This window comes from Schistocerca gregaria, chromosome 2, assembly GCF_023897955.1.
Source record: "Schistocerca gregaria isolate iqSchGreg1 chromosome 2, iqSchGreg1.2, whole genome shotgun sequence".
Classification (NCBI taxonomy): Eukaryota; Metazoa; Arthropoda; class Insecta; order Orthoptera; family Acrididae; genus Schistocerca; species Schistocerca gregaria.
The window spans coordinates 714812556-714824772 of record NC_064921.1 but is presented as its reverse complement, the minus strand read 5'-3'; the positions used below and the strand labels follow the sequence as shown (position 1 = coordinate 714824772).

General features: G+C 38.3%; 1 protein-coding gene across 1 annotated transcript in view; it reads left to right on the top strand.

Annotated features, from left to right (window-relative positions):
- LOC126334843 (dihydrolipoyllysine-residue acetyltransferase component of pyruvate dehydrogenase complex, mitochondrial) overlaps positions 1-12217 on the top strand; it is a 68428-nt gene that overhangs the window by 29206 nt on the left and 27005 nt on the right. The window contains exons 4-5 of the mRNA XM_049997510.1: positions 584-844; positions 3879-4052. Coding sequence (XP_049853467.1) covers positions 584-844; positions 3879-4052 — 435 coding nt within the window. The remainder of the gene's footprint in view (positions 1-583; positions 845-3878; positions 4053-12217) is intronic.

Genomic DNA, 12217 nt, shown 5'->3' with positions numbered 1-12217 from the left:
ATAGTTCCAAAAGTTAGGAGTATTTTCTGTTTTAAGTATTTTCATCGGTAGTACTGGGAGTTAACTTCTAAAGGGATGTTCTGGGTAGACTTTCTGACACTTTTTGGGGAAGAGGCAGGGGAACACGGAGGTAGGATGGGGGGGGGGGGGGAGGAGGAGGAAGTTCTCCTCCTCCTCCTCCTCCTCCTCCTCCTCCTCCTCCCTTGTCCTACCCAGAGTATTTTATGTCAATAACATATAGTGAAATTTTTGATAGATCTCCCAGGGCTAAATGCAAGATTGCCTGCAGAAGTCTATGGAATGCCTTTGTAAACCCTGACATCAGATATTTGAAGTACTTCTGTTCAGTTATTCATTGAAGTTGTACAGAAATATTAGTGTTGAAAACTTTGGTAATTGCTATATTGTTCACAACGTAGGTGTAAAATTGTTTCTATTACATACATAATGCTATGTCATTAGAGATGTTTCTTCAGTTGTGCTCTTTGTTTTCTATTATAGAATATTTAGACTTTCACTTTTATAGGAAAAACCAGTTTTTTTAATTTATGTACTGCATGATGTGAATTTGTTTCTGTCTTAGCTTGTCTGCATAATAGTGGCGGATGAGGCAGATGTGGCAGCTTTTAAAGATTTTGTGGATACTGGTGCACCAGCACCAAAACCAGCTGCTCCATCCCCAGAAGCAGCTGCTCCACCACCACCACCAGCAGCAGCAGCTCCGCCACCACCACCGCCACCACAGCCTGTGGCACCACCTGCCCAAGCACCACCAGCAGGAGAGAGGGTCTATGCAAGCCCCTTGGCGAAGAGAATTGCAGCAGAAAAAGGTGTTCAACTGACTGTGAGTTGATTGTTAGTTTCTTTTTAATTTCTGCTTCATCATGACTCTTCCTGTTTTTATTACTCATAGTCCAAATGTAGTGTACTACTGATGGAAATGGGAAAATATGCAATGAATACCTTGACCGAACACCACTACGGTGATACTCCAGTATTTCCATTCCTAAGGAATATGTTGATTAAAATTTCATCCTCACATGAGCATATTTTCAGTACAGAAAAAGAGCCATTCCTGCAACTGAATGTTGAATTGTAGTAGCAGGGAAAGTAAACTTCATTGTGTGATTAACTGAAAACTGTAGGAGAAGGAAACATTTTCTTAGGCCAGATCATCCCAAACTTCTTAATGATGGTAATCTTGTATTTATTTATTGCAGACTTATGTGGATTTTTAATGAATATTAATCAGATAATAATTCCTTTAGTGTGTAAATCAAATAACTACATAAAGGTGCAAAACTATGAAGCTATTCACTATAAGTGTGGAAGTAAAGGCCAGAGAATTTTCTTTTTAGTGGAGGTTAACTGTTAGTGTTTTATTAATTTTTTTACAAGTATTCCTACATTCATAGCAAATATTTAAATGTGCATTGGTAAAACGTAAGCTTTGTTTAAAAGACAAGATCAAATAATCACCACAGAAAATCATATTATGGAACCTGTCCCTGTAGTCATGTATAATTGTTCATGGGCTCTACTCAGAAGTAGGCTGTGTGAATTGTGGTGAAAATGTTTCTAGTGACTGTATTTATGCAGCAAGATAAAGAGAAGTGGTTGCGTAAAATTTCTGATCATAATAGTGCCAATGCTGTCTGTAAAATTCTAAAACTTTCTGCTATCTCCAATGAAATAAGATTCTGTGATATTGTCAATAGTGACCCATCTGTCAGTTGAGGATGTTAAACTTGATGGTCCCTTTACTGCTGTACAAGAAGAGTAGCCTGTCAACACCAGGTTTCTCTCTCTTCCCTCTGTATCATCATCATTGTAAACAAAACCACATTACACTCCAGAAATTTTAACCAGTTATCTAAAAGAAACCTTTACTCTGGCATGTTGAAACGAGCATCACAAATGTCATAGATGGACAACATTGAGTGTATATTTCATTATTGAAACACAGTTAATATTGTTATTTGTATCTAGTACGCCACCATACCTCAATGACTGACCTTACCTTTAATTTTCTTTGACTTTGAATTGTTCTTTCCATCTTTCTTTTTGTTGTCTCTTGCATTGATATTTCATAAATTCATATTTTCCATCTTTCTTACCCTTAAGCACATTTCCCATCACTTGATATATGACCAGTAGTGATACCCTTGTTAAGGTGTTTGTTTTTATAGTAGCCCCTCTGTCAGGTTTATCGTGTATCTGTTTATTTCCCTATTATAAAAGTGATCACTATTCTCCTTCTGTCTGTACGTTTCATTATGAACTGAAAATTCTACAAACCTTTATTTCTTTCTCAACAATGTACACATAGCCTTCTGTAAACTCTTTGTCAAAGTTCCTTAGTTCCTGACCATTTTTGCCATCCTAAATTAATAATTGTGCATATGATTGTTGATTGCTGTAATTTATGCTGTATGTATTTCAGAATTCATTCAGACCATAGGATAGACAGTACCACATCTCATTTTTACATTCACAAAGGTTTTCAAATGAGATCTTGTAGCCGTTCCTAAGTTTAGCCAGTTCTTAGTTTCAGTATTTGAAATGGTCAGCGTATTGTGCACCTATTTGTAAGAGCAGAAGGAACATCCTTTGAAGAGAAAACACCCTTATCTTCTTCCAAGTTGCTTCCATTTCAACAGTCATCAGTTACACACAAAAATAGATGTAACACCACATCATTTGCAAAAATTCAGTCTAGTTATACCTTCATCCCTTGAATAGTTTGTCTTGTGCCACAAACACATATAGAAGAGACAAAACATACTCGAAGCTCAGTTGATAATTCACAGAAATTATTCAAAGTCCTACATTACTACATTAGTCAGTCATGAACTGTACAGAATTCCACCTCAAAACAGTGTGTGTCTAATTGTCTGGATTTATAACCTCACTGAATGTTAACAGATCTGGCCAGTCTGCTTGAGTCTATATGATGCAGAGCTCTTTCACCTCTCCAAATTGAGCAAAAGGTTTCTATGGAATTGTGTACTGTCTCTTGAGTTGGATATCTGCCATATACAAAACTCGAACTTGGCATTGTATTGGGCTACAAAACTTAATCTTGCATTAAAAAGTATTTGTGGTACCATTAAAATTTTTAGTGATTAATCTAAAACATTTTGTTTTAGTTGCTAACTGCAAAATTTTGTATCTGTGACTAATAATATGAAGGCTTGAAAAAGATTAGGAAATTACTAATTTTGGCAAAATGCTTATCCAAATATCATGTTACTGTGTAGTCTTCTTTGATACATTTGCAGTTTCTTGCTGAGAGTTAAGTTTCGTGGTGTGGTGATGCCCACAATAAGGATTCATATGAATTAAAAGTTAATGTTAGACCAAGGAAAATCATGTTTCTGATTTTATTGCTACAACACTATATTCAGACTTTTAACTACAGCAGAACACTGCTCCTGTCTCGCCATCAAGACAGTATAAAAAAGTAATATGAAATGTTGGCAGCCATTGAAAGAGTGATCCTGTCAATTTGAAACCGCTAACATCAATTCTTAGTAAAATATTTTGTCTGCAACCCTCAGGTTATTGAGAGCTGTGGTTGATACTACACAAATATCATCAGATTCTCTGCTTCAGTCTTAGTTGCACATTCTACGTAATTAGATATGGCATCATCCCACGGATATATAGTTGTACTATGGTTGTAGTTAACTACTTTTAACACTCTGCATAATGGAACAGGTGAACATTTTCAACTTATTTTTAAGAGATTCAGTGGATTCTATGCTACTGTAGTATATCATTAGGCACCTGAATTTCACTGTAGTCACGCTGTTGCATTGTATATTGACATTCTGGGAAATACTTGTTGATGATTTTTGCATTATAATGTGTTACAGGGTCAAGGGAGTGGTTTGTATGGCTCCATTAAGGCACAGGATATTGCTGCTATGCCGGCAGGTGCTGCAGCAGCAGCTCACGTTCCATCTGGTGCACCTGGTGCGGCTTACACAGATATCGCAGTCTCCAATATGAGATCTGTCATAGCAAAGAGATTATTGTTGTCTAAACAGGTGAGTCTCTCTCTCTCTCTCTCTCTCTCTCTCTCTCTCTCTCTCTCTCTCTCTCTCTCTCTTTGTGTGTGTGTGTTTGTGTTTGTGTGTTTGTGTTTGTGTGTGTTTTGCCAATCTTTCGTAAGAGCTTATTCCTATTTTACTCAAAATTTTGAACATCTTGCACCATTTTACATTGTCAAATGCTTTCTCTAGTTTTGTGCCGATATGGCCACCCATTGAAATAATCACAGTGCCTGCTCTGTTGTGGAAAAATGCTTAATATGCTTTCACTCTCTCAGAACAATGTTGTAACTATTGCAGAAGGTATTATGATTTTCTGAAGCATCTAGTGGATATTATTGAGGACATTATCAAAACACTTTTGTTGACAGTTCACAGCTTTCATGTGATATCTTTTGGAAAACTTTGTATTATCCACTAAATAACATTATCAGTATTCACAACTGGGATGGGAACCAGTGTAATCTTTACAAATATCCTTCTGTAAAAACATTAACCCTGCAATGATTTTTTCTAACAATTCATTTTTTTCATTAGTGAAAAACATCATGTAATGAATGACATTCATATAGACATATAAAGGTGGCTTTTAAAGCTCAGTATCCCATAGTGCTTGGAGCCATTTTAAAGCTCAGTATAATTAGTTACAAAATTTCAAAAATTGCACATTATCTGAAACATCTTGAAACTTGAAGTTATTTGTTAGTTTTTGTTTAGACATGAAATCTAACCATGTTGTTGTTGTTGTTGTTTTCAGTCCTGAGACTGGTTTGATGCAGCTCTCCATGCTACTCTATCCTGTGCAAGCTTCATCATCTCTCAGTACCTACTGCAACTTACATCCTTCTGAATCTGCTTAGTGTATTCATCTCTTGGTCTCCCTCTACGATTTTCACCCTCCACGCTGCCCTCCAATACTAAATTGGTGATCCCTTGATGCCTCAAAACATGTCCTATCAACCGATCCCTTCTTGTGGTCAAGTTGTGCCACAAACTTCTCTTTTCCCCAATCCTATTCGGTACTTCCTCATTAGTTATGTGATCTACCCATCTAATCTTCAGCATTCTTCTGTAGCGCCACATTTCGAAAGCTTCTATTCTCTTCTTGTCCAAACTATTTAGTGTCCATGTTTCACTTCCATACATGGCTACACTCCATACAAATACTTTCAGAAACGATTTCCTGATACATAAATCTATATTCGATGTTAACAAATTTCTCTTCTTCATAAACGCTTTTCTTGCCATTGCCAGTCTACATTTTATATCCTCTCTACTTCGACCATCATCAGTTATTTTGCTCCCCAAATAGCAAAACTCCTTTACTACTTTAAGTGTCTCATTTCCTAATCTAATTCCCTCAGCATCACCCGATTTAATTTGACTACATTCCATTATCCTCGTTTTGCTTTTGTTGGTGTTCATCTTATATCCTCCTTTCAAGACACTGTCCATTCCGTTCAACTGCTCTTCCAAGTCCTTTGCCGTCTCTGACAGAATTACAATGTCATCGGCGAACCTCAAAGTTTTTACTTCTTCTCCATGAATTTTAATACCTACTCCAAATTTTTCTTTTGTTTCCTTTACTGCTTGCTCAATATACAGATTGAATGACAACAGGGAGAGGCTACAACCCTGTCTCACTCCTTTCCCAACCACTGCTTCCCTTTCATGCCCCTCGACTCTTATGACTGCCATCTGGTTTCTGTACAAATTGTAAATAGCCTTTCGCTCCCTCTATTTTACCCCTGCCACCTTTAGAATTTGAAAGAGAGTATTCCAGTCAACATTGTCAAAAGCTTTCTCTAAGTCTACAAATGCTAGAAACGTAGGTTTGCCTTTTCTTAATCTTTCTTCTAAGATAAGTCGTAAGGTCAGTATTGCCTCACATGTTCCAACATTTATTATTATATCCTTCTTGAAGTCTGAGGGTATTTCGCCTGTCTCATATATCTTGCTCACCAGATGGTAGAGTTTTGTCAGGACTGGCTCTCTCAAGGCCGTCAGTAGCTCGAATGGAATGTTGTCTACTCCGGGGGCCTTGTTTCGACTCAGGTCTTTCAGTGCTCTGTCAAACTCTTCACGCAGTATCGTATCTCCCATTTCGTCTTCATCTACATCCTCTTCCATTTCCATAATATTGTCATCATGTACATCGCCCTTGTATAAACCCTCTATATACTCCTTCCACCTTTCTGCCTTCCCTTCTTTGCTTAGAACTGGGTTGCCATCTGAGCTCTTGATATTCCTAAACGTGGTTCTCTTCTCTCCAAAGGTCTCTTTAATTTTCCTGTAGGCAGTATCTATCTTACCCCTAGTGAGATAAGCTTCTACATCCTTACATTTGTCCTCTAGCCATCTCTGCTTAGCCATTTTGCACTTCCTGTCGATCTCATTTTTGAGACGTTTGTGTTCCTTTTTGCGTGCTTCATTTACTGCATTTTTATATTTTCTCCTTTCATCAATTAAATTCAATATTTCTTCTGTTAACCAAGGATTTCTAGCAGCCCTCGTCTTTTTACCTACTTTATCCTCTGCTACCTTCACTACTTCATCCCTCAGAGCTACCCATTCTTCTTCTACTGTGTTTCTTTCCCCCATTCCTGTCAATTGTTCCCTTATGCTCTCCTTGTAACTCTGTACAACCTCTGGTTCTTTCAACTTATCCAGATCCCATGTCCTTAAATTCCCACCTTTTTGCAGTTCCTTCAGTTTTAACCTACAGGTCATAACCAAGAGATTGTGGTCAGAGTCCACATCTGCCCCTGGAAGTGTCCTACAATTTAAAACCTGATTCCTAAATCTCTGTCTTACCATTATATAATCTATCTGATACCTTTTAGTATCTCCAGGATTCTTCCATGTATACAACCTTCTTTTATGATTCTTGAACCAAGTGTTAGCTATGATTAAGTTATGCTCTGTGCAAAATTCTACCAGACAGCTTCCTCTTTCATTTCTTAGCCCCAATCCGTAATCACCTGTGTTTCCTTCTCTCCCTTTTCCTACTGATGAATTCCAGTCACCCATGACTATTAAATTTTCGTCTCCCTTCACTACTTGAATAATTTCTTTTATCTCATAATGCATTTCACAATTGTTTCCTGTGAACATAAATATTAGAGGAGCCGGCTGGCACACAGTATATGTATTTATCTCGTACCACTGGCGAGTACTTATTGCTCAACTGACAAGCTGTCATCACTTTGTCTCTAATGAAGTAACATCACATTCTTGTTCACTTTCTGAGCTGCAAAATTCAGTGTCAAAACACAGGATCACTTAATTAATCCCTTTCTGAAAACATTGCCTAAACAACAATACAGGAGAAAGTCTGGAAGCATGCATTTAGTGGTCAAATATCCAAAGCTGCACACAGTAAAGATGATACCCAGTAGCAACCACCTCAACAAAACATGACAGCCAGGCTAAAAATGTAGTGCCAGATGCTATCTAGTGGCCGAACATGTGACTATCAGTGCTGAAACGGATATAAGCAAGGTCTTTCCTAAAGTTGCCCAAGTACACGGGCTTTAAGTTTCTGTCAGAATACAAAAAAACTAAATAACTCTGCATTTCATGTTATGGGGCTAAATAATGAAGAAAATGTTGGATAATAAGGCAGCCAGCCACAAATGCTTTTGTTTTACAGGCATAACTGGTTTCAGGCAAATATGCCCATCTTCAGCTGACATTTATGTTAACCATTTGGAAAACAAATTTTTCAGTGCCATTACCCATTTAAAATATAAACTGATTTATTACAAAAAAAGTATGCTGGTGACCTAATCATGCTGTTCAATAATACAGTAGATGAAATTGAAGCATTTCAAATCCCATGAGTAAGACCCCAATATCATATTCCCTGTTGAACATCAGACAGTTGCGTATTAGTTTCTTTGATCTGAGAATAAAAAAGTTGAATCAGAACATGCTTTTGAAGTTCATAAAAAACTCACCACCATAGATGTAGTCACAAATAATTCTTCGTGCCATCCTACAGAGCACAAAATGGCTTATTTCAGATCCATTTTAAACCCTTAGTGCATCTGTCAAAGAGAACTGAAATAAATGTTATCAAAACCATAGCTAATAATGATGGATATGTCGCAAGTAAATGACTATCTTCATACTAAAATTATAGGTATAAAAATCAGCTTTTGTAAATAAACAATCTCGAGCAGCAAAGAAAATATTTGCATGCATTCCTTTCCTAGGCACTATTTCATGTCAGGTTGTAAATCTTTTCCCAAGGACACAAACAGGGACACTGTTTCCAAGACTGAGGATACTTACAGTTACTACATACCACCAACAAAGGCAAGAAAATGGATCTCCTAGAAGTAGTAAGTTCCAAATGAGCAACTGGAACCAGGTAGTAAATGTACATAATTTCCTTGAGCTGTTCACACAAATTAGGCATAATATGGACCCCCAACAGTAAGAAATGTAAACAAGAATATCCTCACCACAATAGAAAAACGCCTATACCACATAGGCTCATAACTACTATGAAAGAAAAGTAGAGACCTAAATCAGTACATCGAATAGTCACTCAGAATATCACAATAACAAATGTTTTCAATTTTTAACATCTCATAAAACTTGTTCTATTTATAACTTTCATATATTTATATTTGAAATAACTGGTTTGTGATGTCAGTATGAAATTAATTAAATCCGCATAGTATTCAATCTACTGTATGAATGAAGATAATCAGTTTTTGCATCAACCTATCAGAACTCCGGAGATAGGAACTTGTCCTTCAATATATTCTCTCTTCCTGTTACCCACCAGGCCTCAACCTCCGCAGCCGCCGCTTGTACCTCACCTGTCATTCAACAACGTCTTTGCCTCTGTACTTCCACTTCCACTCACATCTCTACCCAAACTCTTTGCCTTTACACATGTCTGGTGTGTGTGTGTGTGTGTGTGTGTGTGTGTGTGTGTGTGTGTGTGTGTGTGTGTGTGTGTCTATACCTGTCCCTTTTTTCCCCCTAAGGTAAGACTTTCTGCTCCCAGGATTGGAATGACTCCTTACCCTCTCCTTTAAAACTCACATCCTTTCATCTTTCCCTCTCCTTCCCTCTTTCCTGATGAATTTTGTGTGTGTGTTTGTGTTTGTTAGTGTCTCTATCAACATATCAATGCTTTCGTTTGTTAAGTTACATCATCTTTGTTTATCCAGTTTTGACCAATGGATACATTGATTCATGAAGGAGGTTTCTTGTACAATTTATAAATATTTTGCACAAATTGCATGAATTGTGATGAATTACAGTTTAGTTGTGACAGCAATGCCATTGCCACCTAGTGAGCAGCCACCATAATTTGAGTGAGGAATACTTACTTTAGAGAGCAGAATGCATGACACAGTTTGTGTCTGGTCTGGTGGTGTGGCAGTAAAACGCCTGGCTAGAAACCAAAAAGTTGTAGGATCACATGCCACCTGGACCACTTTTTCACTCTGCCTTTTAACCTCGCATTCACCTCTCAATCATATAGAACTTCACCAGAAACGAGACATGGCTCAGATTCCATGTTACACTGTGGCTCTCCTTTCCCTAGTTGAATAACTGCTTAGGGACATGGAAGTCACCTAAGTGACATCAAAGTGTTTGCAATCATTTCAAAGCAACTGCTTAGTAAAAATAACATGTGAATCCAAAACATATGGTTTTCAATTCATTATGCATAAAATGAAACAAAGCATGGGTTGCAGCTTTGATTTGTTTGTATAAATTGTTTTTTATAGCAGTGCAGCATATGACTCAAAAGTCCAGCTTTTTGATTTCCTTGAATTACATATAGATACAAACATAACTGATGATGGTTGAAGTCGAGAGGATATAAAATGTAGACTGGCAATGGCAAGGAAAGTGTTTCTGAAGAAGAGAAATTTAACATCGAGTATAGATTTAGTGTCAGGAAGTCTTTTCTGAAAGTATTTGTATAGGGTGTAGCCATGTATGGAAGTTAAACATGGACGATAAATAGTTTAGACAAGAAGAGAATAGAAGCTTTCAAAATGTGGCACTACAGAAGGACGCTGAAGATTAGATGATTAGATCACATAACTAATGAGGAGGTATTGAATATAATTGGAGAGAAGAGAAATTTGTGACACAACTTGACTAGAAGAAGGGATTGGTTGGTGAGACATATTCTGAGGCATCAAGGGATCACCTGTTTAGTATTGGAGGGCAGTGTGGAGGATAAAAATCGTAGAGGGAGACCAAGAGATTAATACACTAGCGTATTTACTCAAATCTGAGCCGCACTTTTTTTCCGGTTTTTGCAATCCAAAAAACCGCCTGCGGCTTAGAATTGAGTGCAAAACAAGCAGAAGTTCTGAAAAATGTTGGTAGGTGCCGCCACAACTAACTTCTGCCGTCGAATATATGTAGCGCTACACAGGCATGCTTTGTAGGCACAAAGATAAATACTGGGGCCAAATCATCTGCGTCAGTAAATAAATTTTAAAAAAGCCACAAAAGTATTGTGGTTCATCTCTTCGTGGTAGTCGGAGGTTTTATTTGAACTGAATAGCAGCAGACAATTTGGAATGAAACCTTTTGAATTTCCGGCATGTGCTACTATTACCCTTTTTCCTCTGCGATCGGAGCTGCTGTACTTCCGCTGATGGTACCGCCTGTCCAGCCTTTTTTTAAACTGTGTCCTGCATTCACCCACGTTTCATCAAGCCAAACGATATCATCAAAATTTGTCCCCACTAATTCTCTAAGAAAGCGGCATCGCCAGGCTGCAATATCTTGCCGTTCCATTAGTAACTTTCTGCCAGAGATGGATTTATAGCAGAATCCTAACATTTTCACGACTCATAACAAAGACGATTTACTACCCCGAAACAGGTCAGCCGCTGTGAGGGTAGCATGTAGTTTTTTGAGTGTTGGGTACTCCTTCCTCGAATAAAATGCGTGTATTTGACAACAAATGCCATCTTCCTGAAAAGAGTCAAGTTTTGTGACCCTCTTCCCTAGTCGTCTCTTTTTCCCAGGTGTATCCAATTTAGATGATTCACTTGAGCCTTCTTTCGTGAAATTCTCCTTGCAGATTCTTATTACTGATCGTTCGCTAACTTGTAGAGCAGCTGCTGTTCGCTCCACCACCTTTTCCAAAGGAACGAGAGGCCCTCCTGCATCCCTCCCTCTCTCTCTCTCTCTCTCTCTCTCTCTCTCTCTCTCTCTCTCTCTCAAAATACTCCCTTAAGGAACACACGTATTCACGCACCTGACTGCGTATGACGACGCCATGTCCACCATTTTTTGGAGGTTTCAGAGCAGTGTGCAGCCTTGGCCTCCTTCTCTTGCGTCTGCTTTCATCAGACATCGTAAACACGAGAAGCTACAAGTCACTCAAATCTCTCACCCGCACATCTACAATGGCTCAGTGAGGACTGGCTAGCACAATGCCTTAGTCAGCTCAGCAGAGCGAAGTGGCAACGCAGTGGCAGACGACAGCGCCGGCTGCCATTGGTTTATTGGTGGCGGGAGCCCTGCAGCCCGTTGCCTGTCAAGTGACTACTACTTTAAATCAGACTATAAAGTGAAAACCTCAGTTGTCAAATATAGATTGAGGAAAGCCTATATGAGTGTCGGATTAGGAACAAAGAATGAAACTCACTGAACCATGGCGATATGCAGTGCGAAGATAGGTCAGCAATCACAGCCAGGTATCACAGTGATAAACAAATGCAGCTCCAGACAACTTATATGCTGAAGTGATTGGATCACACAGTAGACAGATGTGAAAACAAAACTTAATGAAAGCACCGAGTGGTGGCCCTGATAGTAAAATTCGGTTGAAATAAAGTAAATGCTGATCGAAGTCAATTAAAAATTACAGAATAGAATAAAAATACTCTTAAAAATTTTAAAAGTAGGTGAACTAGTGGCAACATAGAGAATAAGTGTTTCAGTGAACTGCTAACAATGGACCAAAATATCAATCTAAATGAACACGAGTAGGAAAGGGGTAAGAGGGGAAATGATAGGAGATAGTAAACACATGGAGGGAGAAAGGGGGGGGGGGAGTAAAAAACACAAAGTCTTTAAAAATTTTGGGGTAATGGGAAAACTAAACACTAAGCCACAGTGGTAGAGACAAAGGCAGCAAAGTCAGGAGCAGACCAACCAGTCAC